The sequence below is a fragment of the Colletotrichum phormii genome (assembly GCF_030913505.1).
Source record: "Colletotrichum phormii strain CBS 102054 chromosome Unknown BDP81scaffold_32, whole genome shotgun sequence".
Classification (NCBI taxonomy): domain Eukaryota; kingdom Fungi; phylum Ascomycota; class Sordariomycetes; order Glomerellales; family Glomerellaceae; genus Colletotrichum; species Colletotrichum phormii.
In genome coordinates this window covers 236757-264178 of record NW_026851474.1, presented here as the reverse complement: position 1 = coordinate 264178, position 27422 = coordinate 236757, and the positions used below count along the sequence as shown (strand labels likewise).

Here is a 27422-nt window from a genome sequence, read left to right as displayed (position 1 = left end):
CTTCCTGTTTTCTCTTCTGACTTACCCTCTCAAGAAACACAGGTGCCAAAGGGGAAGGTCGAAGTTGCAGACGGAGCACAAAAGTCACCATGCGACTTCTCAACACCACGACATTGACATTAGAGAGCTTCATCAGCGGACGACCCAAATATGCCATTCTATCGCACACTTGGGGGTCGGAAGAGGTCATCTTCGAGGACATCCGGACCCCAAATCAGACTTCTCTTCGACAAAAGGCAGGGTGGCCAAAGATCGGAGGCTCTTGCGCACTCGCCCTGAAAGATGGCCTTGACTGGATCTGGATCGATACCTGTTGCATCGACAAGTCTTCGAGCTCCGAGCTTTCTGAGGCCATTAATTCTATGTTCCGTTGGTACCGAGAAGCAGAGATATGCTACGCCTATCTGGAAGATGTGCCCCCCTTGAAGTACGCCTCGATCATTGGCTTTCCCAATCTCGCTGCTGACCTGGACTCGGATCACATCGTCGCCATCGAGAACGATCAAAAAACATTCCTCGGAAGCCGATGGTTCACTCGAGGTTGGACCCTCCAAGAGCTTGTTGCGCCAGAAAAAGTCGACTTCTACGCTTCAAATTGGTCTTTTCTAGGAACGAGGGTCGACCTTGCGGACGTTATTCATAAACACACTATGATAGACAAAGAGGCTCTCGAATTGAAGGGTGCTCAAAAGCTATCAAACTTTACCGTATGGAACAGAATGCAATGGGCTGCCAGCCGAGAGACAACTCGAGTCGAAGACACTGCTTATTGTTTACTGGGAATTTTTGAGATCAACATGCCACTTCTGTACGGGGAGGGTGGCCGAGCGTTCCGCCGCCTCCAGGAAGAAATTCTCAGGACCGTCGAGGACTATAGCCTGATGGCCTGGACATCATACGATACGTTGCCTCAGCCTCTCAGAGTGTTATCACCGGCTCTTGCAGCACATCCAAGAGATTTCAGGGTTATGAGGCTAGACACCATCTACGTTTCAAAGGACGCGATGGACAGAGACTTCAAGAAGGGCACGCAGAGAATAAGCATCCGAGGTTCACCGTATCCACGCTTGATTAAACCAAACAAGGAGTCGATGCTTCGGTGCATCAAACCCCATCTAGCAGCCGGCTATGATAACTTTCCGATGCATCAAAGAGATTTCCCTCCGCCTGTATTATCGGCGCGTGGTATCTCGATTACAATGTTTACGAACAAAGCACATGTTGTGCCCCCGAATAATTGGCTCGCGTGGACAACTCTGAACTATCACACGAGAAATGGCAGTTACGGTCTCTGCATAGAATTATCGGATGAAGACAGGCGTATTACGCCAACTGAAAAAGCTTCTCGGCTTGATTCGGAACGACTTCATGTCGTACCTTTTTCGATGCTGCAGAAGTTCCTGTTAACGACGTTCTACCTCCGTGCGGGCTCGGTGGACTATGTCGGATCAATAGTAGGCTCATGGGGTCCAAAGCCCGAAAGATCCGGTTTGCTTTTCGACGTGAGAAACGAGGCTACGTCTGCGACCGTCATTAGCACGCATCCTCCTCTAGAGCTGGAGAAACAGGGGGATACATACACCTTCCGGACAAATCCGCGTCAATTTCAAAGGGCGATCGCATTCATGTGCGACCCAATCTGGGCTTTCATAGTCGAATTTAAAGAACCAAGGGGCCAACAGCGGTTGTTGCAGTTCGCTGTCTTGTATGGAAGAAAACAAGAGGAGGGTCTGCCAGATAAAAGGTGGCGATGTAGAGTCACGCCTGCGCCGACGAAAGAAGACTCGCCCATTGGGTTTCATTCTTTCTTACGTTATACTGGGACAGTCCCAAATTTTGAACAAAGCTCGATCCTTCAATTCCCATGGGGTATCGTTGGCGCGATGGTAGGTTGGGACACGAAGGAAAGTCGTAGCGTTGTGAAGGTGATGATCCATTTGGAGGGGGAGATGATAGATCGGCCTGAGAGGCTGCCTTCTGGTCAGAGATAATAGCATACTGATAAAGAAGTTGTGTATTTATACCAGTCACTGACGAAAATATCAAGCGATAGTTATTCCATACAGATACATGATAAGGACCCCAGCTGGCAGATGACAAACTGTCTACTTCTTCATCATCTCCCTCAAAGCGTCAACCTCGGCCTCTTTTCTTGCGAGCTGCAACTTCAGTTTGTCCCGCTCCTCCTCGACACCTTTTAGAGTATTTTCTAACTCGGTTATGCGGTCGCGGCCCTTTTGACGATATCGACGAGCTGCGACAGTGTTGCGTTGTCGTTTGATGGCATTGGCGTTATCTTCATCAATCGAATCGAGGTCAGTCGTGGGAGATTCGTTGGCTTTCCGTTTAGTGCCCGAAGCGGAGTGATCGCGGCGCTGAATGTCAGAGGCTGGAGGCTGAGTGTGTAAGAGACCGGAGGTGGTGCTTCTTGAAGGAAAGGTCGAGGAGAAGATGGATCTTGGGTTATCCGAGGTGATTGGAATGCTTTGCTGCGGGCTTCTATGGGCGGCTGTTCGAGATGGTCGATAGTCTGAGATGAATGTCAGTAAGAAGATGACAACAACTACGATATATCATTACCACTCGAACGTACCATGCGATTTTGGTGATCGAGAAGGATCGATACTACCAAGTAAGCCAAGAAAGACATCGTCTCGACCTGTATCCAACTCCCCTAGCGCAACGACGCTCTCATCTTGACTACGTATCCGAGGCAACTCATCAGATTCAAGTTGTGGATCCAAAGGGATCTGATAATCTGGAAGCCGAAATCTATCTCCTGAGTCTGTCGTGATGCCCTGCCATCCAAACATGGGATCCAACGCGTTGGAAGCAGGCCACCAAGTATGCTCTCCAAGGTGGCACCGGCTCCTTTGGCTGTTGGTCTCGGTAGAATACTGGTCGAGTCCAACTGCACGTAGGAAATATGGATGATTGTGGTGTTGCCATGGAGTCAGAGTATTGCGCCTCTCCTTGGACGAGAGGCAGCACTTTGATAAAATATCGGTATGGCTTGGCTTCTGAAGAAAGTCAAGGGAAGCTCGACTCTCCCTGTACGGTTTTGTCAAATGACTGAACGTGGAAACAAGTAAACGGGGAGATTCAAATCAGAAAGGGAGTTGGTTGAGTGGGCCACTTGGATAGAAAGGTGGATGAGTCGAGATGGCTCATAATGACGGCTCCTTTGAACGGCTCTGAGATTGGTCCGTGTAGTGTCTGGGGAATCGCAGACCGCCATTAGCTTGGCATAGCTTCGGAGCTTAATGAGAACATCCCGGTAATTGTACCAAGTGTGTGTAGACTGAAACCAATTTTCGCAGATAAAGAACGTGCATTTCACTACAGTGTAGTTGACGTTACCGATGCCTTTGTCTTTGCAAAATTAGAATTACGTGTATTTTGGTAAGTTTGATAGGAAAGTAGACAAAGAAATATGGATGCAAGCTTGACGACGGAAGCGCGCAGTTCTAGGCTGTATTCGTTGGCGCCACACGCATGCATCCTTCAAGCCGGCACCTAGAGCCTACTGCTCTCACGGGAACCCCCCTCTGGAGACCAGTTGTACCAACCCATGTCAACTTCATCAATGACACCCCACTGCTCAACGAACTGCTTCTTCTTGTCCTCCAGACCTTCAGTGCAAAGGATCTCAAACACGGTTCTCCACGCGCTGTTGACGGCGCCAATGATCCAAGCGTGACCCGAGCTCAACGCCTCGCCCGCGAAGTGCATGTGGCCATCAGCAGAAGGTCTCATTAACCACGGCAGCGTGCTGCTGAACTGACCCGGGCCGAAGATGGCAAAAGCGCCGTTGGAGTATGCTGATCCGTACCAATCGTACGCGTGGTAGCCCTCAAACTGCGACAGGAGGAACTCGTGGGACACGCCGTTGAGTTCTGCCAGGTTTCTCAGAGTCAAGTCGACCATGACGTCAATGCTCTCTGGTTGATAAGGTGCCTGTTGCTTCTCGTTGTGCGGGTTCATGTATGAACCTAGTCTGGAGGCGTCCTGGCCCCAGACGTAGCTGGCAATCATGGTTCCGGGGGCACCTGGGACATCGATGCCATATGAGGGGTAGACGCAGCGGCGAATAGGGAGATCGGTGAAGGACTGGCCACCCTTGAAAGGACCAGTAGCGAGGTTTTCCCACCTGAGGGGATATCAGCTTGGAATCATTGCACAAGGACAATAGCACAAGAGACAACTTACCATCGGGTCTTGAACTTGAACCCAATCTTCGTCGAAGGGTCGTAGCTGTGTTGTCACGTAAGCCGTATGGACTTTGGAGCAAGTAAAATTTCTGGGCTAGACTTTAGATTAACTTACTTGAGAGTGCGGATGGCGTTGTTTTCGAAGTAGTTGAGGTCTAGCTCGGTCATGTTGATGGCCTGGAGGGCACCCAGCGGAACGGTCGAGATGACATGGGCATAGTCATACTCCTGGGTGCCGTTTACAACAATCTTCAAGGAGCCATTGGCATTCTTCTTGATGTCGGAGACGCGGTGGTGTAGGATGGGCTTGTTCTTCACGATGAGGTTCATGCCCTTGGTCAACATGTCCATGCCGCCGTTGATCAGCGACCAGTTGTCGATATCTGCGCTGTCAAAGATCCACTGTTCGAGGACGGCTTGAGACATGGAGTACATGTCGTAGTGACCTGTGGCGTCGTTGATGGTCTCCATCCAGTCGATCTCTGTGTTGGTAAACCCCTGATCTAAGAGGAACTCCCGGACTGTCATGGAATCATACTTCATGAGAAGATTGAAACCCGTGTCAAAGTTGGCCGACAGCGCTGTCGTCATCGTGCTGACTTGAGCCTTTCACACATTATACGCAGACTGCGTCTCAAAGGTCGAGTTGAAGACAGGAACATCGTACTTAGCAGGGGAGGCGGAATCGGGGTCTTGGAGGAGAGAAGTGACACCGTTGAATCGCCTGAATGTGTTGTTCGTTCTGAAAATATAGTGTTCCTTGACGACTTGATCGCGCTCAGAAACTCTTGCGTTGATATAGGGGATAAGACTCCCTGAGTCATTTCCAATGATGCGGCTCATGTAAGGCATCGGAGGGAAGCGCATGGCGCCAACGTCCTGAGTGCCCATGTTAGCTACTTGAGCCGAAGGCGCGCTGCAATCCGACAACAACTCACGTAGTAATCATAATAGGCAGGATCTGCGGGTGTCGACTTGTCCCAAGCCTCTTGATCGAAATGGTAGGTGTAGATTCTCCCGCCAATGCGACCAGAAACCTCATGGATATCGTAGTCAATTCCAAGAGAGTCGAGAAGAATTGCAGCGTAGAGCCCGGCAGCTCCACCGCCGATGATGCCCACCTTCAGGGGAATATCATTCGGCGTTGGTACTCTGCTGTGGTTGCTGTAGTTTGACTCGTCCACGACCTTACGGAAAAAAGCTGCGCGTGGGTTCTTGGCGGCAAGCTCGCCGTCGTTGCAGATGTTCCTTTCTTTGAGCTGGACTGGCTTGGACTCAGGGGCGGGTAAAGCGAATGACTGTGCAAACAGTAGGGCAGTAAGGAGCGTGCACGTGTTGAAGAACGACATTGTTCGGACGGTAAAGACTGTATGATAGCCGACGTGGCTTTGATAAACGTGTTGGTTACACAAATAACAACGATGTTTAGGGCAGCATCTATGTCTTCATTTATACCGACGGTTGCCGACTGACATCTTGGATGCGTTATTTACATGGACCAGCATTTCAACCAGGTCTACAGAATGCCAACTTGGTTATCCTGTTTCTTGGGCCATTTAGGGCGTGCATGTCTTTAGACTCAGGTCTTGTTGAGTTCCAGCCTTCATTCCTCTTTTCTGCTCCCAAACTGACACGTGGTTTGGACCCCTTGGCTCTGGAATGCGGCCCAGGCCCAGGACGGTCTCTGAAAACACGCAATTCTCCCGGGCTGTTGGAGGCGCACGGCATGGCCCTTATTTCCCAGCATACCTCTGAGCAGTCGGGGTGAGAGGGCTGAGCGTCACATATCTTTCTGCAGCCACACGCAATCTCTTGCCTTCAGATGGAAAGTCGGATAGAGTATAGCGCCGCAGTTTCGATCCATCATGGGTAAACAATGCATGAACGATGGAGTAGAAATAACCTTGAAGTGAGTCTGAATAGACATTAGCAGTTTTTGAAAAACGCCACGTTGTTTCTCAGACAATGGAATCACTTGTCGTGGAATTGTCAAATTGTGCTACATCTCAAGTGTAAGAATCGGGTGCTTCGGCGAAATAGTTCCTTGGGCTTCGATGTATTTATGACCTTCTGAGTCAATGCATTAAAATACAACTTTGGTGCCCTGTGGCTTTATTGTCATTTTCGGATATGAGAGCTCAAACAAAGAGGCCGGTGGGATACTATGGCTGATTGCACAGGTCACGTAGGTACCTAGCCTACTACTTACTTGCTTGGGGGTAGCTTGTTCCTACTTTCTGATGTGTAATATGGTCCGGTTACGGATGCATTATATGGTATCTACTATAATCCCGCCATTGTCATTTGAAGATGTGTCTAGATGGACGACCTGCATTGTTCCGGAGTGAGATCGGTGAAGCGACTTATTGGATTGCCAATCAAAATAGCCGTGTCAGCATCTGTCCTGACTCTTGAAATACCATTGTTCCCCGATAAACTTAGCGGCAAATCCAAGACATTTAGCTGCCGAGAGAAGGGTACGGTGCCGAGTCTAAATGGATTGCCGTATCACGCAGCAGCCGGAACCTTCTTTGTTAGTGTTGCATACGGTGCCACCACTGTCCTTCGGAAGCAAAATGAGCACGGAAGCACTTTGATACCGAGAAGATGCGGTGGGGGCACAGGAATACAAAGGGTCAAGACGGCGCCTTAGCAATGCCCGCTCGCCGGGAGGGGCCGTTACACGGCTGAGGACCTGATTGATAATATAGAGTGCGAAACCGCGGTGGATCTTGCGTGCTGCGTACACAATCGTGCGAGATCTCCAGTTATTGCGCGATAGCTCGGTGGAGGCGGGGTGAACGTTAGAGACAGCTGTCCACCAGCAAAGCATATAAGCAGCTTCACCCATCCTCCGATCATGCCGATAGGATTCAAGTCACTCACCATTAGATAACTACCCGCAAACAACTCTAAATACTCCGCTTCCTCAAAGTTCAACATACGCTTCAACCTCATTCAAAATCTCAATATGTCTGCCATCAAGAAGGTCGCTATTGTCGGAGTAAGTTCATCTTTCACATCACTCAACTTTCCGACACTAATTCTGACAGGGTTCCGGAAACCTTGGTCCCAGCATCGTCCGTGGCCTCATTGACGCCGGTTTTGAAGTCACAGCAGTCTCAAGAAAGGAGTCCAGTGCAACATTCCCCGCTGAGGCCATCGTCAAGAAGATTGATCTCTCCTCAGTCGAGGCCGTCACAGAAGTATTCAAGGGTCAAGACGCCGTCGTGTCTGTTGTCGGAAATGCCGGATTCGGAAGCCAAAAGACCCTCGCCGATGCTGCCGTCGCCGCACAAGTCAAGAGATTCATCCCTTCAGAGTTTGGAATCAACACCCGCAAGGCCCGCGGCTCCAAGATTGGCGGCATCTTAACCCCCAAGGTTGAGTTCGTTGATTATTTGATTGAGCTCTCCGAGAAGAACAGCTCATTCACATGGACTGGTATCTCTACTGGACCCTTCTTCGACTGGGTAAGCCAATACTCACCGTCTCCCGCACAGATCCAGAGTGCTAACCGGATACAGGACTTCAGTGGTGGCCTTCTGGGCTTCGATGTTAAGAACAAGGCTATCAGAATCTTTGACTCTGGAAACGAACCTGTCTCACTGTCATCTCTTCCCTTCATCGGAAAGTCCGTTGCTGGCGTTCTCAAGAACACCGAGGCGACCGCAAACAAGTACATTGATGTTGCTTCCTTTACTACCACCCAACGCGAGCTGCTGAAGGTTGTCGAAGAGTTGACTAGCTCCACTTTCACCGTCAGCAACGTCAAGACCGCCGATCTGGAGAAGATTGCGGATGAGAAGCTCTCCAAGGGGGACTTCAGCGCTTTCATCGACTTGCTGCAGCAGTACAGCTTTGCTGATGGCAACGATAACGCCGCAAAAGACAACGCTGCAGTGAAGTTATTGGGTTTGCAGGAGGAGGATATCAAGGCCGAGACCAAGAAGGCTCTGGCCGCATGGAAGTAAAACGTTATGAGTTACGAAATTAAGCAGATAATACATTGAGGCCATTGCCCTTTCACATTTACTAGTTCCTGTTATGCCACCTGCGCCGTTGCGAAAGTTTAAACATTGACTCTGCGTAGTAAGAAGGTCTTGATACATGTAGGGGAAAACGTGAAGCGGCGATATGCTAGGCCGCAGGATCCAATTCTCAACATCCGGTGGAAGAAGTTTGACGGTACTTGGGCACTATAAAAACCTAGAAGAGCCTGAGACGCTGAGGAAAGTTCAACCGACGTAGATGAACAAAGTCTGAGACCGCCAACACATTCCACATGCAGTGTTCAACGCCCTTTCGTCTGATTTCAATGCAGCCGAAGCCGCAGATACCTAACTCAATCATGTTGAACTATGCCGTTGCCACCCCAGTCGTTCTCTGGCCAAACGGCGCTTCCTTTTCGGGAAGAGCCCATCCCTGGCCCCGTCTAAACTTTGTTATGAAGCTTGCACATATTTATGATTTCTCAACTTTGTCGTGCGTCCATAAGAGGTGTGCTTGCGTGCATCATTAAGTTCGCTTGCTCCACAAATTCTTCAACGTCATGATTTGTACGCTGAGGTTTTAGTTCCTCGGTATCCCACTAGCACTGACGAACCTGTAGGCTCAGCCAGTGCTACTCCACCGCCGTCGACATATTGAGAATATGCCTATCGAAATTCGGACTGCGCTCGAAAGCGACCTAAAGCGATGCGCAGAGGTCGGACACATAGCCTTTGGCGAAAGCCCATTCACCCAAATCATGTTCCCTGGTTACGTTCCGAAAGATGGGTTCTTGGGGCTTCGTACAACCGACTTGGTTAGGCAGCTTCGCGACGACCCGACCGTTCGAATGTTTGTGGCAGTGGACACGGAAAGAAGAGGTGAATCTGCGATTGTTGGATTTGCCAAATGGCATATCTACGAACACGGCATGCCTTTGAGCAAAGCAAAGCTGCATTCCTGGGGGAGCAGCTGCAATGAGGAGGCTTGCAGTTTGGTGTTTGGCGGCGCGGGACTAATGCGAGACCGACTGATGGCATATAAGGCGTGCGTTTGTAAGTGATCTTTCGGGGGATTGGATGGTGCTTGCTTTACTGACAATCAGTGATTGCAGACCTTCATATCTTGGTGACTGAACCTCAGTATCAACATCGCGGCGTGGGGCAACATCTTCTTGCATTTGGAATCCAGGAGTCTCTTCGACTAGAAGTTCCGATCTACCTGGAGACAACAGAAGCTGGCCATTCTCTTTATCAAAAAGTCGGCTTTGACGACATTGAAGTCCACCGAGCTGACTTGACCAAGTTTGGCGAGCATCGTCCGCATATGATATGGGGAATGATCAGAGAACCATATTCCTGGTTCCCATGAGCGACTTACACATCTGACGATTCAGCGATTTCACATCGAGGAGAAAGTAATGGGACAAGTGTGGAATGAAAAGAAATCTATTGCAAATAACCATCTATGTTGAAACGCCATGCTATGCTACCATTTTCCTATCCCGTCCCATGCAATGCAATACCCCTTGATGCTGTGCCACTGACCCAAAAGATCAACTCCGGCGAGTCCGAATGTTACGGTTCGCTTAAGAAGTGTAACCGGCAGCACGGTCAGCAGCAGTACCCTGCGCCATCTTCTCTGTTCCCACAGACACGGTGGGGATCCAGCCCTGGGGGTTGACATCGGTACCAGTAGTAGCGATGCTGTCACCGGTAGAGTTGACACCGATAGTGATGTAGCCAACGAGGCCGTCTCCAACGCTGTCGCCGAGAAGAGAGACGCTGATGAAGGGGCTGTAACCGTCCTCGCTAACGCTGGACAGGACAGAGTCCTCGGCATTGGTCGTGCGGTTCAGGGTCTCGAGGTGGGCAGAGTAGGGACTGACGGCGTAGACCTGAGAAAGAAGGTCCTCCTCGAAGAAGAGCTGTCCAACGTGCTGAAGGGCGCTCTTACTGAAGCCAACACCGTCAGAGGCATTGGCTTGAACAGCGACGTGGATGTGGGTAGAGCGGGAAGTGTAGTAGCCAGGGAACTTGGTGAGGAACTCGATCATGCCAGCCTCATCGGAGACCTGAATACCGCGGAGGAAAGTCTCATCATCGGTCGTGCCGTCGGATCGTTTGCTTCAGTCAGCGAGTAACTCAGAAGTGTCGGGGTCAATGCCAGTGAAAGAAGCATATGAGCCAGTGGCGTTGCAGGCCCAGATGGAGGCCGAGGCTCCTTCGAGCGGCTCGCAGGTCTCGACGTCAATGATTCTGATGTCGAGGTAGAAGTCAATACCGGACTGGGTTTCGCGGAGGTCGTGGCGGACCAACTCGCCGTCCACGCCGTAGGGGCCAAAGATAGTCTCAGGGGCCAGGAGGCAGGTGTTGTTCTGGATGCTGGTGTACTGGAGGGTGTTGCGCTTGGACATGCCGTGGACATTGGGAAGAATATCGCCATTCTCAACGCGGCGCTCGTAGAGGCGCTGGGAGCGCTTGGCAATGATCTCAGCTTTGCGCTTCTCAATTGCGGCAGCGCACTTGTTGGTTGAGCGACCGGCCAGAGCTGCCTCCTTCTTTGCGTTCACCTTGGCCAGCTTCTCGGGTTGAGCAATGACCTCGGTGGCGGCCAAAGAGAGGACAGCAAGAGCGAGAGGAGTGAACTTCATCTTGTCGTATAAGATGTGTGTAAGTCAAAGCTAGACTGTGGTTCGAGAGAGAGATTTGGATGTAAGTGAGTGGGAAAGCTTGGATAGTAGTTAAAAGTGAAGGTCTGGATGAAGTCTTGTTGCTGGTGATGATGATTTAAAATCTCCTCCATTGCGGTAACTGTAGCTTTGCTTTATACGTAGGCCTTCACTCTGATGAAGTCCATCATGATATTTTTGTTACCCACAACTTGGCATCCCTTTTCGCATGAGCTCCCATTACGACTGCTCTGTGCCTCGACTAGGCCGTCCCCATGGAGTGGATATGGGATGGGGAACCTCCTAGGATCCATATTCGTAATCCCTCGATTCTGGTTGAACAGGCTCGTCTGGTCTACGGGATTTTACATCCAATGTTCCAGGAATAGAGTGTGATCGTAGCTTAGCATGAGAAAGCTACGTGAGTCATCCGTACATCCCCGGGATTCAAAGGGGAGGAAGGCAAGTTTTCTGCCCGGAACGTGGGCGATGTTGCGCTCGGGAGGTGAGAGGACAGGCCTACAATACCCGCCTCGTCCGACTCAGCCTACCGGGCCGCCGCCCTACCCCTACTGACACCGAGGCTCTGGCCCGGATTGTCCCACCGGACGTCCTGTCACTGACACGTTTGCGTGTATGTCAACGTCTCTACGGGCCTCGCGAGACTCCCCTGACTGGGTTCTAGAAGAAAATCCCCCCTCTCGCATAGAACATTAAAGGAGGCGCGGATGGGACGAACACGACGACTGTTGGTAGTCCTTTCACAGGGAAGTTGGTTCGAACCGTAGGGTCCTGTGGTTGACGAAGTATCAATATCTCTGTATTGATTGATTCTGCGTAAGGAGTAGAAGGAAGATTCCAACCGGAGGTTGGGTGGGTAGTCGAGGTCTAAGTGTACCCCCTCGAGGTGGCCCATGCTCTGCCCCTACTCGCGGCCGAATTGGACTTCCAATCCGACAACGACTCTTGTTGTTGTTGTTGTAGTATTTAACGCCGTGGCGTCAAGGGCGCAACCGCCCTTGCGGCCGACCTCCCAGGGGGTATGTGGCGTGGAGGGCCGCAAGCTTAAGCTATCTACTCTATAGTACACGCCGCCTCCTAACGTCCTCCAAGTCTTGCCCGTGAGCTGCTATGTGTTCTATCCGCCCCCAGTTCCCGCTGGTTCCCTAGTTTCGGAGTATAAATCTGATTCTTTAAGAGAGGTAGTTCGTTAATATAGGGCTAGGTTGTGGCCTAGCCTTTAATACCGCAGGTAGATCTTCTGGAAGAAGCCTATTATGCGGAGGAAGGCCTGGAAGCCTTGTGGGTCAGTGATTAATCCCTTGAAGTATCGCTCTAAAGATCCTATAGGTCCTATAGGTTCGAGCGGACTAGAAGGGTGGAGGATAGGCCACTGTTGCCTCCTTACTAGGGTCTGTCGGCAGTAGACTAAATGGTCTACCTCCTTTGCCTCTCCACAGGGGCAGGCGAGCTGCGCGTCTATATGGTTGAAGCGTTGGTGGTACTGTTCGAAGTCTCCATGGCCTGTTCGGGCTGCTAGGAGGTGATGGAGGATAGTCCGTGGTAAAGCTAATTCAGGGGGGCAGACGAGGGTAGCCTCAAGCCCTAATCTAGTATATCGGGATGTTGCCTCTTGTTTTTACTAACGTCTATATTGGCGTCGTAGCCGCTCTTTAGTAAGTCGCTTGATACCTGATAGAGTTGCTAGTTGGCCCCTAGGGACTGGTAGAGTCGTTCCCTTCTTAGCTAGGCTGTCTGCTTCTTTATTTTCTTTTATATCTTGGTGCCCCGGGGACCAATGGGTTCGTATGTCGTATATTTTAGCTGCCTCCTGGATCTCTAAGAAGGCAGCTTGTGAGGAGTCTGGAACCTTGCCACGGATTCCCTGGATGACACTGGTATTATCGATGCAGATGTGTATCGGCTGGCCCTGAGAGGTATGGAGGGCCCGTCGGAGCCCTGCCCTCGCCCCTTCCGCCTCATCGTCAAACACCTCTGCTAAGCCGAGGCGGCCGTAGCCCTGGGCTATACGTCTGTTCTTGCGGTAGATGACAAAGCCGAACCCTGTGGCCCTATTAGCGGCTTTAGAGCCGTCTGAGTAGACGATTGTATGGTTGTCTGGTACGGTATTGAGCCAGGCTTGGAAGGCTTTAGCTGCATCCTCCTTGCTCTCTAGGGCTATGAGGTCTTGTGAGCCTTGGGGGTATTGCGGCTGTATGAGTAAAGGCCTTGGGCATTTAGGTAAGAGGCCAGCTGTTCTTTGAAGTCTTGTCTGTTGCCGCCCTTGCTGCCAGAGCCTTGGGATCAAGGGGTGTTGTTGGTCTATCTTCTGTAGCCGTGTAGCGAAGCGTAGTCGTGCTGCTTCGAGGGCTACCTCTGCTGTGGGTAGGCCAGCCTCTCGAAGGAGGCTGTTTAGCGATGATATTCACAATACGAATTCAGCGAAATGCTCCCAAGTATTACTATCGCTTCACTCATAAATGCGTCTTTCCCAAGTGATATCATCTTATCTCTAAAATTGCATGGGATTATTTTATCTCCAACTGGATCGATGGCAATATTGGTTGGTGACCAAGTTCAACTGGTTGACTTTTGACTTGTGAGCTTGGCATACACGGCTCTCAATGCCGCGACTCTTGGCAGCCAAGAAGCTAAGCACCAAAGATCAAATCCATCTCCGCAGAAATAGGCTACCAAATTAGCTTGTCTTGTCGTTCAATCGAAAGAACGGATTACATGGGATCGGGTAAGTCGGCACAGGATTTCAGTCTAGATGTTCGGGAAGCCCATGGCGGCTCACATGCCGGCCTGACATATCGATCAATTCTAAGCAAGGGCTTTCGCTTCCCCCTGGCCCCCACGATCCCATGAAAACCAAAGTTCCTAACTCATGTGGCCCTCCTGCCTCATAGAGTATGCTTAATTCGTTCTAGATCGTAGTGTAAACCAGCACTTGTGACCCACAGGCGGACATGTCACCTCATGATGGACATCGGTGCGGCCCTAGGCGGGCAGACTTCGACTGGTGCAAAAGCCCCTCTTGGTCGGCTCCCAACAAACTGGAGACGGGTTTCGACCGTAGGGCCCTGCACGTCGGCGACTGGGATGGCAACGGTAAAGCCGACATCATTGGTGTCAACAGACGGACCGGTGCCCTCACTGTGTGGTTCAGCAATTGGGATGGCACCAACTTCAACTGGGACAAGCAAGTTTTGGCAAACACCGACAAGTGTAACCAGGGGTTGGGTCGTGGATACTTCGACCATGGCGCTTATTTTGCCGACATTACGTGAGTTATTCGTGTTCTATTCCTACTTAGTCACCTGGGCTAACACCGGGTTCTTTGCTAGGAATAACGGCCGAGTCGACTATCTGTGCATGGAACCGGATGGCCGCACTACCGCTTGGCTGAACAGCGCAAGTGGCCTCGAGAATGTTGGACAAGTCAAATTCACCGAGGACCTGGACCGAGCAAACTTTCGTTTCGCTGATGTCAACGGTTAGTGATGCCATGTCTACAGCGCGAGATCGGAACAACCTACTTACACCTGATAGGTGATGGAAAAGCTGACCTCCTGTGGACCGACAAGTTCACCGGAGACGGCAAGGTATGGTACAACGACGGCCGAAGACCGGAAAGTGAGCGATCCGAGATGAAGGGAAGCATCTTTCACTGGACGAAAGTGGACACTGCCGTATACCAGGGCTCTTCGCGCGGCCCAAACATGCAGTTCCCAAGTCTTGGTGACCAAGGACGTGCAGATAAGGTTGAAGTGAACCCCACAACCGCTCATGTAAGCTTTCACCCTTGATCTGGCTTTTGATGGGCGGGCAATCTTCTGACTCTTCCTAAGGCCTGGATCTGGTTCAACATATGCCCTTCCGGAGGTGACGATGTGCCCGAGGGCGAGCCAGTTCCCGATCCCGGTCTGCCTGACTACGTTCCAATCGAGATCCTACCACCAGAGGCTCACCCCGATGATGAAGATGAACACTTTTTCTGTAGCAAGAACGGTGCATCTTGGACTCCTCAACTGTGGAATGACAAGAAAGTTGGATCTTGGTTGACCTCCAGGTACGTGACTCTATTTTATGCATCCTGCGCTGATGGGTGAGCTCTGGCTGACTCTGCCTCTCAAGGTTCGAGTTTTACTCTGGACCTTATGTCAGCTGGCCTAGCGACGTCCTTGGGGCACCGCGCACAATTGCAGAGTACAATGTGTTTGACCACGACAGAGAGTTCAACTGGCCTGGAGAGTGTCGAAAGTAAGTGTCAATCATTTGCTTAAACTTCACAGTGCTGACCAATGTTGCTTTTCATTCAGTCCTTCGCTGGTCTGCGTACTTGCAGAAGCCGCCCTTCTAAGCACCCATTGTAAGCTTCATTGGGAGCGAGCATTCTCGCTTTGGTCCATGAAGAACTACGTCAAGTTCATTCAGACTTACTACACCAGAGTGTCAGACGTGATTACCACTACCAGCCTCCGAACGGCCGAAATCTCATCAACATTCATCGCCCCAGGATCTTCAACACTCGAGATGTCTCCAGCTGCCTGGATGACTATTGCATCGAGAGGTTTCACTGCAGTTGGCGCCTTTCTTGGCCCAGCTGGTGGTATAGCCGACGGTGTCGCTGGTCTTCTTACAGCTGCGGCCGGTGTTGCAGGTGCAGCAAATTCGGATGCCACCGACCCCCGGTTTACCAACTTCGCGGGACTGAATACCAAGCTGGCAGACATGAAACTAGCGATTCAGTCTGCTATGGAGGCGTATTTCCAACGACTCTTCGTGAATTCTCCTCCGAATCATGATAATTCAAGGGGTACCGAACTAGCCAACTTGCTATCATCGGGATATTGGGCAAACCAGGATCTGGCATCGCTCAGTGCCCCAACGTATGGTCATTATGCGGTGGTCTAAGGACAAGCTCAATGATATGAGAGGCAAGCACTATGATCCCTTCTTCGGTAAGCCGATAGATGATCAACTGGATGACTGGGTTGCTTGCGCAAACGACCGGAACTATCTCTTCGTAAGTGAAGTCCGGAGTTTCTGAGACTGACTGAGTCGATAATTGCTAACTTTGTACCCCAAGCTTCGATGGCCAACAAAAGACACCTCGATGGCCGCCGACATGGGCCAGACGCAGGAGACTCTGAAAAGCTTTGATCTCATTCACCAAATTGTCATCGACGCCTCGGAAGCTATGCAAGGTCGGACCCTTAAATGGATGGCTAGGAGCTTCAGCGATCTCACGGATTTCCTCAAAGATCTTGCAACACGCCCACCGAAAAGTTCCGACCAGCTCATTCAGATGAACATGCCCGTGTGCAATCTCGATATCTTTGATACTATTGAGATCGACTACAACGACTGTGTAATTATTATTGGATGTATCCAAGGCGTTCTGAGAAAGAATTGCCCGAAACTGATTCTCAATGGGGCTGCTTTTCCCTATGTCGACTACAACTAGTTCTAATCCATTTGAGCAATAGTGTTCAAGAGTTGGAATGCAGATTCTGACTGCTCTCTTTTCTTGAGTTTCTTTGACTTATTTTCTTTGTTTACTCGGACAAAACAATTGTTCCCTCGTTTGAGAATTGATTTGCCAACAATAGCTATTGTTCTCGAGCTTTCTCTCAAAAGCCTACTGGACAATCGACGGCCTGTGTCTCGAACTCATATATTCTTCTTGTACATATTGAACCCTCATGATCAACTATATTTCGGTCGGGACTTGAAGTTGACGTGTTGGGTGACCCAAGTACCTCGTCGAAATCTACCAGGAATAATCGCCTTCACACGACATAGCCTCCAAGAAATCCCCAGTCTTAGGAACCCGTACCACATCGACCAATCTTTGGCGAGCAAGTCTACCCTCACCATGTCGTCAAATCATCCAATTGTTCCATCTTCGATGTATTTTAAGTTACTCAGAAGAACTTTGGCGGGAAATCCCAGCTTGTGGAACGGACTAACACTTGAGTGCACAATCTGCAGAGAGACTATGAGCCTTGTCGGCGACGGACTACCTTCGTCAGATAACATTGGTTTCGATGGATTCAGTCGCTTGCATCCAATTCATGGCCATCAAAATTTTGACAATCTGCGCCCAGGTTCACTCAAGGATGCAATCGTCCTACCGTGCGCTCACATATTTTGCAAAGGTTGCTTGTTCACGGTCTGTTACTCGGATTACGATCTCGCCGACTTCCTGCCCAGCAATGTGTACCCAAGGCCCGACCCAGTCTGTCCAGCTTGTCGAACCAAACTCACCTTCCCAGAATGCGAATTTCGTTGTCGCTTTCCTGGCATACCTTTTCCACGCTCGAACGAAGCAATGAACATCTTTCCCCCCACGCTCCAAGGTGGTATCATGCAGGGTTCCCGTAGATGCAACTCATGTCGGACTATCGCAGCCTGGTATGACTTGCAGCACCATGTTGATAGCGTGATGACAGCCTCTATGCCTTATGGTAACAGGGTCATCTCCGTTATCCCCACTCGTATCGCGGGGGAAGCTTGTCTATGCCGCACTGAGGTGTACTTGGAAAGAACGTTTGGACGACATCTCGACCAAACGGCACGCGATTTGCGTGTCAATACTGGGTTATGGCCTTGGTCTGGACCGCAGGCTTCTGATCGGCTACAATTTGTCCTGAGATGGCGGTCATGATAAGGACTGATATATGTAGTCTGTCGCAAACGACGCCGTTAATTACGGGCAGCAATTAACGCCATATATATCCTACGACATAGTCATAGTAGAAAGCCAGTCCTCTTGAATAAGTTCTCGCGATCTTAAACAGTAGTCAGACATAAGCTTTTGCCGCTTTTTATGTAGATAGTTTTGGCCCAAATATTATAATTTGACGTATCATGCAAACATGTCCTATCCGGGCACTCATCGAGAAGAATTGTTATTCTTGGCTGCTAGAGTTATTCTAGGGCAGCCAGGCTTGTTAAGGCGTGTAAGAAAACGAGACTTCGTGTTTTTCAACGGTGTTCCGACGTTTGCACGATGATGGCCCGACCGACAGTCAAAGCGCTTCTTGGAGAGTCCGTATCCGCTTGCCAACCGAATAGTGATTAGTGGGCTGGTCGCCTCACCGAGAACTGCGCAAGGTTCATGTAGAGAAACATTGCACCGCATATCGACGCCTCATGCACCAACGTACCAAAGAGGGTAACGTTGCCCAACTATGTCCCACCGGTGGCCGTTTTCAAGCTTTGCGGCTTGCGAAACCGGGGATCGGAGGGGTTGCCGTGAAGCTAGAAATGGACGTGTGACTGGCCAGTGACGTCTCCGTGTGAGCCTAGCACGCCGATCATAGCGTGGAAGAATCTCACTTTGCGGGGTTCCTCCGTGGGCGGGAGGAGATTTCCTGAGACCTGAGACTAACACGAATATTTGCAGGTGATCACTTATCAACGACCATATCTCCCCGATGACGGTTCACCAACAGGGTCCTCGGTTTCTCAAAATACCATTCAAAGAACTTTATACGAGGAGCTCAGCCACGACCGGCAGTCCCGACAAAGCGGTCTGGAGGGATGCTGGTGACACTGCGCGGCCGTATGTCCGAAAGCTTTGTTTGCTGCAGGATTCGGGTGCGTACAGACGAGTAAGACCTATGTAAGACCCAAGTCTTCGTCATGTTGATCTTTCGTATTCCCGGAAGAGGACACTTGCGGTCAGGGTAGGCCGATGCAAGAAAGCAAACGCATGATCACGAAGAAATGCCGGAAGATCAACGATTTCTGTGAAAGGCATCGAGAGTTTCGGGCGTGGTCAAGAGGAGTATAAATCCAGGAGAGGTGTCCTCTCCCACAGTCCTGCTTCTCATCTCCTCATCATTCCAACCACTCTCAGCCCTCGGACCGTCCAAACTCCAATTACACCAACAAAAACAGACCTCAACGCTGCATACCCGAACTCTATTTCACTCCCAGCTTCATTCAAGACCCTTTGCCTCCCTCTAAATAATTAAGAACTTCTTCATCCCGCTCTTCATCCCGTTCCACCATGCAGTTCTCAACCATCCTTGCAACTGCAGCCGCTCTCTTCCTCGGAGCCGAGGCCGGTGCGGTGCCCCGTCAAGACCCCCACATCACCGACTTCCGGATCTGGAGCGAACAGGGATGCGGAGCCGCCGGCAACCTCGGCGTCTGGACAATCACCAAGTCCCAAACCGACGTGTGCCAGACAAGCTTCAATGCACCAGACAATGTCGTTAAGGCCATTCGCCTCAGCAGCCTTACAGACGCCTGCGAAAGTAAGACCCGAATATCCCGTTTGTGAAGAATTAAATGACTAATTCTAGCCAAGTGACTGCTTACCCTACCGCTGATTGTGGAGAGGGAGGTCGCCAAGTCGGCGTCCAGACCTGTGAGGAGTGGAGCGATGTCGCCGACAACTTCTTGAGCTTCAAGGTCACCTGTTCCTAATTTTTCCTCGGGGCATATTGGGATTCTCGCATTTTCTGGCGTTTCTTTCTTTCTTCAATGATTTGGGAACGCATAATACGGTGCATGAATGCATGGGTTGGAGTTGCACAGAGATAGTGATATGCTCCTTAAGAATCACGACGAACTCGGAACAAGGGCTTACGCCAATTACTTAGCTTGAGATAATAATAGTAATACACTCCTTATCCGTAGACACTCCTTTTCAAGATATTCAACAGGATCATTGATCAATGTGTTTTTCGACGCGCTTGAGGAATGACGGTCGAACTCTCTGGGTCTAGCGTAGATAACGTCGTAGCCTTCGGCAGTTAGTGAAGTGAGACATCTAATATGCATTCCATGTAGGAATAGATAGACCTGCGCTGATTGTCGCCACTGGGTAAGGTGTATCATTGGAGGAAGCACGTGGCTTTCATGAAGGTGAACTTGGTCTTGATGGTTCCCGAACCGCACAATTACTCAGCAGGAGGATATCGGCGATCAAACCTGAATCGAGAGTATCGTTATTTCAAATCGGAATGCCCATCAAGAATAGTTCCATGGTCCCTGAAAGAGGAATTGTCATAGCTCGGACCCTTGAACGTGGGGACGGCTCTAAGTGGTTTGGCGCATGTCCTAGAACGGGTGAGTCTTGCAATGCATGATGTCAAGAAAGTCATAGTATCGATACTAGCGGCACTTCATCGTCATTACGCCCGGGTGCCCATCTCGAGCTACATATCTTCGAGGTTTCCCCGAACGCGTTGCAAGCTTTTATCTTTTGATTGTCCCAGCACTGAATCAAAAAGCCCTTCTGGTAGTAGCAATTACGATCCTGAACTATCCAATTGATCGCAAACATGAGCCAACCGATTGGATTGACAACGATCCCCAGGCTGCTGCGTAAGTGCTAGACCCAGATTCTTAGCCTGGTGTAGGTTTGCTCAAGAGCTAATTTGCATCTCTGGGCAGCTGTCACGGGCACGTTCGCGCTCCCTTTTACGATCTACTACGCATTTCTTAGCCTTCGCGTCGTCAACGAGCGTGTGAAATCCAAGCAATACTTGGGCGAAAACTCCTCAAAGCCTGGAGCGGATCCCGAATCATACAAAGCTAATGCACTTTACCTTGCCGGCCGTTCGCACATCAATTACATCGAGAACGTGCCGCTTGCTTTTATCCTTGCTTCGTTGATTGAGGTCAACGGTGGCAACCGCAAAACACTAAGCTGGCTGCTCGGGAGCTTCTTCGCCTTCCGCGTGCTGCACGCCGAGCTTGGAATTATGAAGCCCCGAGGCATGGGCAAGGGCAGGCCCATCGGCTATTTCGGTAGCATCGGCGTTCTTGGTGCTTTGGCCGGCTACGGGGCTTTCTTGGTAAAGGGATATTGGGGACACTGATTCAATCTTTACTTGCCACCTTTCCATTTATCGAGCTTGTAGATGGGTTGAATTCAAGGAAGGATGAGAAGGATTCAAAGCGAGTCGTTTTACCTTGCAATGTTGCGAGGGTTGCCGCTGTGCCCAGAACTTTTCTCCTCACTAATACTGTATCGCGGGGTCAAGCGAGATCAATAGTGCTGAGAACTGGAGAATCAAGTATTAGAAACATCCTCGTGTACGGATGCTTCGTATGACTTAATATGAATTTCAGCTAGTAACATAGGCTCGGCATTCCTGGTTATCTCAAGTCAGCATCGGTAATCAAGTCTTGATTCCTGCGCATCAGTCATACAAACTATCAGCCAGGATAGTTCATCGGAAATGTTAGTGGAACATCGCTTAAGGCCCTGCATAAAGGTCGCCTGGCCATTTCCCCGCCTGCAATTAAGCTAACGGTTCACATCGTTGGACCTCACTCAAACCTTAATCGCAGCAGGCTCGCATGATTTGCTGTTGCGTGAATATCCAGTGTCTGGCTGAACGGCAAAACACACCACCAAGTCCGATTGAGTAGTGTACGGATACAATCTGTCTCCGGCTCTTGGCGCCGAGGTTTGTCGGTTTCCTTGCGCTCTCCGGGAGTGATCGTCGAGTTATCCAGGTATTAAAGCTGTCGAAGATCGCTGCAAACTAAGGCATCTGATCCCCCGACACTTGCTATCATATGTTCTGATCCATTTTGCTCGCAATGCACTTCTATAGGATTGTCCTGCTTTTCGCGCCTCTGATGGCCATGGCTAGCCCTGTCGAATTGGAAACAAGACAGGACAACACTTGTTGCTATCAAACCGAGGTGAGAAACCATCAATGCGACCTGTAGGACGCCAGCTCGTTAACGCTGACACTGCCCAGGACCTCGTCTTTGTGACCAAAGGCCAGTCATCCCAGACTTTGGACACTCTCAACTGGTGCTATTTACAGGTTGATCGGTATGCACATCCTCTAAACCATCTCATTTAATGACTGTAATCCAATTAATCGGTGCTAGCGACACGACTGATCCAGACAATTGCGAAAAGGCGACGCGATCGTATTGGGCTGGGTACTGCCCCTCTGATGGCACAAAGGTTATCCCGTGTCCTTAGTTCATGCCGTTTGCATCGGATCCCGGAGATAACATGCAAGGGACATATTAGCAAGTAGGCAGTCAATGGGACCTTTCAATGAAGCTTCAAGTTTGATCCTGTCTTAAAGTGTCTGATTGCATTCCAAGAACTTGGTGCCTCGAAGCTTCAATGAACCCACTCCCCCAGCCAGCTCTACACCACAAAGGAGCATACTTGTCTCTGTTCGTGGTTTGCTCAAACACCCTTCTAAGGGCGGGAACTATTTACTCTTGTCACGTACGGAGTACAAAACCCCGCTAGATTTCGCTATCGCTACAAGTAACCAGACCACTCTCGGGCGATTGATCAGGGGGGATAGCGTCAAGGCTAGGCTCAGCTTGGCCAACAAGTCAAGGGACCATCCTCGTCCACATGCTTATTCTCAACACGACCAAAAACTACCAGTTCTAATTGGCTAGTAAGACAGGCATCACCGTGGCTTGGGAACAACGAGGACAATAACTCCGCCCCTCCTGCCTCCTTCGGTGTCAGCCTATTTGCTCACCGTAGGCGTCCCCGATAGCAGCTCAACAGGCGCGGCGCAGCAGCTGAGAGGATTTAGCTCCGCCGCGCAGCTTTCTACTTAAGCTTGAGCGCACCATCTTCCCTGGCTTTCGCATGGTTCCTAATCAATTTCCCCAATAATAATATCTCAACCTCAAAAGAACCCCAAGTTCCACAACTCGACCGCACTCGTACAGCCCTTTTATCGACGACAGCTACGAATTTCTTAAGACAAACCAAATCCTTCGGTGTTACACAATCAATTCACCATGCGCAATCCGTTCAAGCCAAGACAAGCGCCCTCCCAAAGCTGGGCCGGGAGACCAAGAGCCCTTTCAGCCGATGACCCAGTCTTCAAAGGCCTCGACGAAGACGAGCGAAAGAGCATAGAGAGCAGCTCGATCAACCAACAACAAAAGAAGTCCCAAGAATCAACCAGAGAGCCGTTGAAACCTTCTGGCTCGGATAGCGCCGTATCAGTGGATAGCGGATCGTCTCCTCACCACAGCGTCAGCGCTGACATCGGTCATGGTTATGCCGCAATCGCTGGCGCATTCTCTGGCACCGACCACTCTGGACAGTAAACGGGGAAGAAAAGATTGATTCATCTCGAAATCTTCGCAAGATTCGCGGGCTTATGGGCGAAAAGGATGCTTCTTTGGATACACAGGAAATGGATAAGGGGGCGGACAACTGGTTTACTTGTTTTACGAGCGAAAGATACCCAAGACAATCTTTATCAACGACGGACTGAACCGCGCTTAGGAATCAGCAAGTGATGTAAACAGACCGCGCTCCATCAGTCAAGTAAAATTGCCCATCCTTGTTGGCAACAGCGACGCAAGAATGGTCCTGGTAAGGGTTGACCGTGCTGACCGTCGCCTTCCCACTGCACCCGGCATTTGCCCAGAACTTGAGCTTGCAAACATTCCCGCCTCTGTTTAGGAAGACTGCGCCGTAGACATTTCCTGAGAAATCTTGGCATCGGCCAGAAGAGACGTCAAAGTTATTGGTGAAGCTGCCAGCGCAGCCTCCGTCGTGGAAGACACCGAGGGTGATTGTGTCGCGTTTCTGTAGCGTTCCGGGCGTGGCGGCAGCTTGCGCTCCGAGGCTCAATATGAGACAAGATAAGGACTGAGTAAGCTGAAGCTAGATAAAGTAGGAATCAGTATCTTATCAAGGTCTGTTATTGTGATCAAGTTACCATTGCAAAAGCGAGATTTTTGTTCTTGAATGCTTGAAGATGGAATAGTTGGATCTCAAGGTTAGGCTTGTGGTCTAGCCGTGGCACTTATAGTATTTAGACCTCCTAGGTTGTCCTCAAGACCTTGAATACACTATTGGATTTCTCTTCAGAGAAACGTACGACTAAGGCTAGATACTGGCGGATAGCTATTCGCAGCAGACTCCGTAAGAAGAAGGCAGTAGCGGAATTCCGCACTTCAAACTAGATATCCACTTGGTTGCCAATGAAAGCAGAGAGCTGACCTCATTAGCAAACGAAATAGTCCCGTGGCCCACGAAAGTCTGGAGCCATGGTCCGACTACTGTCTCACTCTCGCGCGACTAAGTCTACCAGCGTTGTAGTCGTTATGTGTGGTGCTTACTCACACTATTTTCAAGGACTGCTGCCTGTTAGGTTGTTACTCAGCACCAATGTAACATGAACTCTTCTAAAGCTGGATAGTACCTGTTGATGATGATGATGATGTATTTAACGTTTGGTAACAAAAGGACGTGCCGGGCGCTATGCCGACATGGTCTATACTAATCTAAACTATATGACAGGCTACCGTCTTCACCTAACGTTCCTGTTCAATGACTCGGGCAAATTTCGGAAAAGAAATTGGTCTCCTCTATCCATTCGCATAGAAGAGAGGCTCCCTTAGCAGAACCTAACAAGAAATCAATGCTTGCTTTGGCCATACGTTGGCGGAGGTAGCGCGGTGTAGCCTTGCGTCCACGCTTGCAGAAGTAGAAATGGACTGGTGTCTTGGGTTTCCCACAGCTGCAGTTGAGCAACGCATCTTGATGAGCGAATCTCTGGTGGTATGCTGCAAAGTCTCCATGATGGGATCTTGCTGCGTATAGCCTTCCTAGTAAGTGCCGAGGGAGGCGGAGTTCGGGCGGCTTGGGGTGAAGAATTATCTCGAGGTCGGCATATTGCCGAGGGCATTGGGACAGCCATTTTCTGGCAAAGGCTTGGAAGGCAGCTGCTTTAGCTTGCCTTTCTAGGTGCGCTAATGAGGGCTGTGGTTGTGATTTTGGGATTAGTTTGCAGGCTTCCTTGGCTAGAGCATCCGCTTCTTCATTTCCTGGTACTCCCGTGTGCCCAGGGCACCACCAAACATAAACCCTGCCGGGGGTTGTCCAGCTCTCTCTTTGTCTCCGAGTCCAGGAGGAAGAGAGCCTATTGAAGGCCCTAAATCTAGCCTGGCTGCTTCCTGTGCTCTGGGAGTATAGTCTAGCCGCGACTGCGAGGTTGTCGAGGCAGATGTGGACGTTATCTGCCATACGAGCCGTAGGAGCCCGGGTGGCTTCCATCAGGCCGTGATACGCAGCATGTGCCTCCGCGTCATACACCTCAGTTTGGGAGCCGAGTGGTTCGGATCCGCGGAAGATCTGCCGTGTAGCTTGGTACCCTACCCAGCCTGCTCCGGCGGAGGTGCTGCTGCCGTCCCAGAGCCGACGAAGACCCAGTACCGGCCGTAGATCTTGTGGCAGGTGCAGGTGGGTCACGTGAGGCAGCTCCTTCACATCTCGGAGCTGCCCCACCTACACCTTGCCCAGATATCCAGCCCAGCCAGCGCTCAGCTTTTCCCTTCATCATCATCAGATCCAATACAGTAGTATTGCCTCCACAGATCTCGCTGATCAGGGCTAGTATCATGGGCACGAAGCCGAAGCCCAAGACGAAGAGGGTGATGCCGAGGTTAAACTCTGTATTGGAAAGCTTCCACTTCTCGGTCAGAGGGACTGCGGCCATGGCGTATGCGCCGGCAGAATAGGCGGCCAGAGTTGAGGCAAAGAAGGTTCCGAAGAGGAATGTGATCTTCTTTCGCAAGGGCCACGCAAATGGGGATTGGTATTTAGCATCAAGTGATGATGGGTAGTCTTCCTCGAGGATTCCCTCGATGCCGTTGGATCGCAAGCATTCTGTGAGTTGGAATGCCGGTTCTAGGGCGTCGATGTTGAGAGGGATATCGATCACATCTGCTTTGACTGTTGCCGACTCTCCAAGCGCGGTTGGGTTCGTTTTGTCCTCGACATCGTCGATGTTAGTAACCTCGGCTATGTTGGCCTGTTCAATGTCAGAGTCACCAGCTGAGATGCCTGCTAGAGGCAGAGGGATCGGGCCCATGGTCGAGTGTGGTCGCATCTTAGACCATCTGCGTCAGTGACTGTGATACCATCGAGCTGGTCAAAGGCGACGTTGTGAAAAACTCAATTCGTGCGTCGGTTCAACGACGAGTTTAATCCATCGCCTTTGCCATTGACTCAAAACAAACGCCAATCGATGCAGGCGCGGAGACTTCTGCGCATGCCGCATTGTGTATCCGGTATCCGTCCGTAGTCCGGTCGTCAGCCTCCGATGATCGGAGGACCCTAGTGGGTCCTCTGCGTCATTGTCCACTTCTGGTCAGCCGGCATTACAGCTACACCTCCGCACTGTGATTGTGCAGAGTTATGAGATTTGACTTGGTGAAGATGTGAGGAAAGTGTGCAGGATCACGCTGCATTTTGGTTATCGGTCACAGACAGCGTCTACAGCAGCCTTAAATGAGACACAAACTCTCACGGCCTGCCCAATCGGCAATGTCATAGTGACACCAAAGTCGGGATACCTGCAGCGCATGTGAAGCAAGATGAAATGATGCTATAATGAATGTCTCCATTCAAGAAGATGGCATTCTTTGCACGATTCTCGTTGATCCACCAAGCAAGCTTCCCCAGTATCGCGTGGCAGTTCATCTGGATGAGACTTCCGAAGGATCGGCGGCTGAAAGCGTGGGCGGTCCGGTCCGCGGCAACGGCACTGGCCTGCTTCTTCAACCTAAAAAGACGAACATCCCGGCCCACTGACACTAAGTAACTAAACAGGGGAAGATGCAGCAGTTTATCCAAACGACTGGAACTAAGAGGGGTTATCGGGGAGATGCAGGTCTTCCGCGGGGTTAGAGATCAAAGGGCGATGTGTCGGTTAACGTGTCGAGCTATCAGGATGCATTCCCGGAATGAACGGTAATGCGGGCACGGCATCTTATCTCGGCCCTTGTTCACTCTTTTTCGAGGGGAATGAGATAGAGCTGAATAAGATACCAGCAGGTTTAGTCCACCTAGGTCAGGATCACTCGGCTCTCTATCACAAACCTCGTGCCACTACTCTTGGCAAGCTTTCCATACGACACGACAACCCACAGATTCCATCTTTCGTGATTGGATGGCGGTGGTAGGAACACGTAGAAACCACGCCTCCTCCGCATTCGGGTTCACTCGACTGTATTCAACGCTCACTAGGTAACATCCAAAAAGACATACGGCAGCAAGAAAAAGCTCAAAGCCTACTAACATCACCATTTCCTTCTCCCTAAATCTTACCTAGCAGATGCAAGGTTGCTTTTTACTCACACAATTGAGGACCACATACATTGACTGAGTTTATCGACATATTCTTTTGATGCTTGAACTAGGGAGATGTGCTTTTCAAATCGTGTACAAGTTGCCCCCCTCTCTGCTTGCTCTCTATCGCAAGGTAGCCCTTTAAGTTGCGGAAAGTGATGCAAAGTTGATGTTCGAACTTCGAATAACGTGTCAATAAGACGAGCCTGACTATCACGTACCTCGACGAATGAGTAATCAGGAATGCCATGTTCGGGTAAAGCAGGTAACTGTGTAGCAAGTCTCACTCTCACTGGCCTCGCTTGGCCGCGGCTCATTGGCGCTATCACGCGATGGTGGCTGGGATGGCTTCATAGCGCCCAGCCATCGCATGAGGAAGGAACCAAGACTCAAGACCAATATGCTTACCCGTCTCGTCTCTTTCCCCGAA

General features: G+C 50.5%; 14 protein-coding genes across 14 annotated transcripts; 10 read left to right on the top strand and 4 right to left on the bottom strand.

The window, feature by feature from the left end:
* Window positions 1–89: 89 nt before the first annotated feature.
* On the top strand, window positions 90–1041 carry BDP81DRAFT_465707 (heterokaryon incompatibility protein-domain-containing protein; the record flags this gene model as incomplete). The annotated part of the gene is made up of 2 exons (XM_060594311.1): window positions 90–925; window positions 999–1041. 2 exons carry the CDS (start codon window positions 90–92, stop codon window positions 1039–1041), a joined length of 879 nt encoding a protein of 292 aa, XP_060438921.1.
* Window positions 1042–2772: 1731 nt separating this feature from the next.
* BDP81DRAFT_465706 (uncharacterized protein) lies at window positions 2773–5560 on the bottom strand (the record flags this gene model as incomplete). Its single annotated transcript, XM_060594310.1, has 6 exons — window positions 2773–2798; window positions 3537–4150; window positions 4210–4254; window positions 4327–4748; window positions 4827–5090; window positions 5150–5560. The coding sequence occupies 6 exons, from the start codon at window positions 5558–5560 to the stop codon at window positions 2773–2775; spliced, it is 1782 nt and encodes a 593-aa protein (XP_060438920.1).
* Window positions 5561–7182: 1622 nt separating this feature from the next.
* Window positions 7183–8185, top strand: BDP81DRAFT_333381 (NmrA-like family protein; the record flags this gene model as incomplete). Its single annotated transcript, XM_060585665.1, has 3 exons — window positions 7183–7215; window positions 7265–7684; window positions 7739–8185. The coding sequence occupies 3 exons, from the start codon at window positions 7183–7185 to the stop codon at window positions 8183–8185; spliced, it is 900 nt and encodes a 299-aa protein (XP_060438919.1).
* A 680-nt stretch (window positions 8186–8865) lies between these two features.
* BDP81DRAFT_333422 (acetyltransferase) lies at window positions 8866–9572 on the top strand (the record flags this gene model as incomplete). The annotated part of the gene is made up of 2 exons (XM_060585669.1): window positions 8866–9256; window positions 9316–9572. 2 exons carry the CDS (start codon window positions 8866–8868, stop codon window positions 9570–9572), a joined length of 648 nt encoding a protein of 215 aa, XP_060438918.1.
* A 217-nt stretch (window positions 9573–9789) lies between these two features.
* Window positions 9790–10617, bottom strand: BDP81DRAFT_333171 (Intradiol ring-cleavage dioxygenase; the record flags this gene model as incomplete). The annotated part of the gene is given in 2 exon segments (XM_060585654.1): window positions 9790–10327; window positions 10346–10617. 2 exon segments carry the CDS (start codon window positions 10615–10617, stop codon window positions 9790–9792), a joined length of 810 nt encoding a protein of 269 aa, XP_060438917.1.
* Window positions 10618–13824: 3207 nt separating this feature from the next.
* On the top strand, window positions 13825–14947 carry BDP81DRAFT_440486 (uncharacterized protein). The gene is made up of 3 exons (XM_060591516.1): window positions 13825–14161; window positions 14223–14371; window positions 14428–14947. The coding sequence occupies exons 1-3, from the start codon at window positions 13845–13847 to the stop codon at window positions 14682–14684; spliced, it is 723 nt and encodes a 240-aa protein (XP_060438916.1). The 5' UTR covers window positions 13825–13844; the 3' UTR covers window positions 14685–14947.
* Window positions 14948–15006: 59 nt separating this feature from the next.
* On the top strand, window positions 15007–15893 carry BDP81DRAFT_140982 (uncharacterized protein). Its single transcript, XM_060581831.1, has 2 exons — window positions 15007–15138; window positions 15198–15893. Exon 2 carries the CDS (start codon window positions 15286–15288, stop codon window positions 15790–15792), a length of 507 nt encoding a protein of 168 aa, XP_060438915.1. The 5' UTR covers window positions 15007–15138; window positions 15198–15285; the 3' UTR covers window positions 15793–15893.
* On the top strand, window positions 15487–16482 carry BDP81DRAFT_440485 (uncharacterized protein). The gene is made up of 2 exons (XM_060591515.1): window positions 15487–15904; window positions 15968–16482. The coding sequence occupies exons 1-2, from the start codon at window positions 15770–15772 to the stop codon at window positions 16343–16345; spliced, it is 513 nt and encodes a 170-aa protein (XP_060438914.1). The 5' UTR covers window positions 15487–15769; the 3' UTR covers window positions 16346–16482.
* A 2416-nt stretch (window positions 16483–18898) lies between these two features.
* BDP81DRAFT_399858 (uncharacterized protein) lies at window positions 18899–19320 on the top strand (the record flags this gene model as incomplete). Its single annotated transcript, XM_060588615.1, has 2 exons — window positions 18899–19148; window positions 19202–19320. The coding sequence occupies 2 exons, from the start codon at window positions 18899–18901 to the stop codon at window positions 19318–19320; spliced, it is 369 nt and encodes a 122-aa protein (XP_060438913.1).
* Window positions 19321–20110: 790 nt separating this feature from the next.
* On the top strand, window positions 20111–21090 carry BDP81DRAFT_440483 (membrane-associated, eicosanoid/glutathione metabolism protein). The gene is made up of 2 exons (XM_060591514.1): window positions 20111–20223; window positions 20293–21090. The coding sequence occupies exons 1-2, from the start codon at window positions 20181–20183 to the stop codon at window positions 20718–20720; spliced, it is 471 nt and encodes a 156-aa protein (XP_060438912.1). The 5' UTR covers window positions 20111–20180; the 3' UTR covers window positions 20721–21090.
* A 165-nt stretch (window positions 21091–21255) lies between these two features.
* On the top strand, window positions 21256–21890 carry BDP81DRAFT_140958 (uncharacterized protein). The gene is made up of 3 exons (XM_060581830.1): window positions 21256–21555; window positions 21615–21691; window positions 21751–21890. Exons 1-3 carry the CDS (start codon window positions 21451–21453, stop codon window positions 21845–21847), a joined length of 279 nt encoding a protein of 92 aa, XP_060438911.1. The 5' UTR covers window positions 21256–21450; the 3' UTR covers window positions 21848–21890.
* A 490-nt stretch (window positions 21891–22380) lies between these two features.
* Window positions 22381–22965, top strand: BDP81DRAFT_440479 (uncharacterized protein). The gene has a single exon (XM_060591513.1). It carries the CDS (start codon window positions 22642–22644, stop codon window positions 22954–22956), a length of 315 nt encoding a protein of 104 aa, XP_060438910.1. The 5' UTR covers window positions 22381–22641; the 3' UTR covers window positions 22957–22965.
* Window positions 22966–23048: 83 nt separating this feature from the next.
* BDP81DRAFT_140950 (uncharacterized protein) lies at window positions 23049–23740 on the bottom strand. Its single transcript, XM_060581829.1, has 2 exons — window positions 23577–23740; window positions 23049–23521 (listed from the first exon to the last, which is right to left on the bottom strand). The coding sequence occupies exons 1-2, from the start codon at window positions 23577–23579 to the stop codon at window positions 23141–23143; spliced, it is 384 nt and encodes a 127-aa protein (XP_060438909.1). The 5' UTR covers window positions 23580–23740; the 3' UTR covers window positions 23049–23140.
* A 1274-nt stretch (window positions 23741–25014) lies between these two features.
* On the bottom strand, window positions 25015–25863 carry BDP81DRAFT_411022 (uncharacterized protein; the record flags this gene model as incomplete). The annotated part of the gene is made up of 2 exons (XM_060589147.1): window positions 25152–25863; window positions 25015–25086 (listed from the first exon to the last, which is right to left on the bottom strand). The coding sequence occupies exons 1-2, from the start codon at window positions 25749–25751 to the stop codon at window positions 25015–25017; spliced, it is 672 nt and encodes a 223-aa protein (XP_060438908.1). The 5' UTR covers window positions 25752–25863.
* Window positions 25864–27422: the final 1559 nt, after the last annotated feature.

What these genes read in the sequence shown, in the direction of transcription:
- BDP81DRAFT_440483 (XM_060591514.1), top strand. Translation starts at nt 20,181, where the DNA reads ATGAGCCAACCGATTGGATTGACAACGATCCCCAGGCTGCTGC. An exon ending in AACGATCCCCAGGCTGCTGC is followed by an intron (nt 20,224 to 20,292) that starts GTAAGTGCTAGA and finishes ATCTCTGGGCAG; the next exon opens with CTGTCACGGGCACGTTCGCG.
- BDP81DRAFT_440485 (XM_060591515.1), top strand. Translation starts at nt 15,770, where the DNA reads ATGGTCATTATGCGGTGGTCTAAGGACAAGCTCAATGATATGAGAGGC. An exon ending in ACGACCGGAACTATCTCTTC is followed by an intron (nt 15,905 to 15,967) that starts GTAAGTGAAGTC and finishes TTGTACCCCAAG; the next exon opens with CTTCGATGGCCAACAAAAGA.
- BDP81DRAFT_440486 (XM_060591516.1), top strand. Translation starts at nt 13,845, where the DNA reads ATGTCACCTCATGATGGACATCGGTGCGGCCCTAGGCGGGCAGACTTC. An exon ending in GCTTATTTTGCCGACATTAC is followed by an intron (nt 14,162 to 14,222) that starts GTGAGTTATTCG and finishes GTTCTTTGCTAG; the next exon opens with GAATAACGGCCGAGTCGACT. An exon ending in TCGTTTCGCTGATGTCAACG is followed by an intron (nt 14,372 to 14,427) that starts GTTAGTGATGCC and finishes TACACCTGATAG; the next exon opens with GTGATGGAAAAGCTGACCTC.
- BDP81DRAFT_440479 (XM_060591513.1), top strand. Translation starts at nt 22,642, where the DNA reads ATGCGCAATCCGTTCAAGCCAAGACAAGCGCCCTCCCAAAGCTGGGCC.
- BDP81DRAFT_140982 (XM_060581831.1), top strand. Translation starts at nt 15,286, where the DNA reads ATGAAGAACTACGTCAAGTTCATTCAGACTTACTACACCAGAGTGTCA.
- BDP81DRAFT_140958 (XM_060581830.1), top strand. Translation starts at nt 21,451, where the DNA reads ATGCACTTCTATAGGATTGTCCTGCTTTTCGCGCCTCTGATGGCCATG. An exon ending in CTTGTTGCTATCAAACCGAG is followed by an intron (nt 21,556 to 21,614) that starts GTGAGAAACCAT and finishes GACACTGCCCAG; the next exon opens with GACCTCGTCTTTGTGACCAA. An exon ending in TGCTATTTACAGGTTGATCG is followed by an intron (nt 21,692 to 21,750) that starts GTATGCACATCC and finishes AATCGGTGCTAG; the next exon opens with CGACACGACTGATCCAGACA.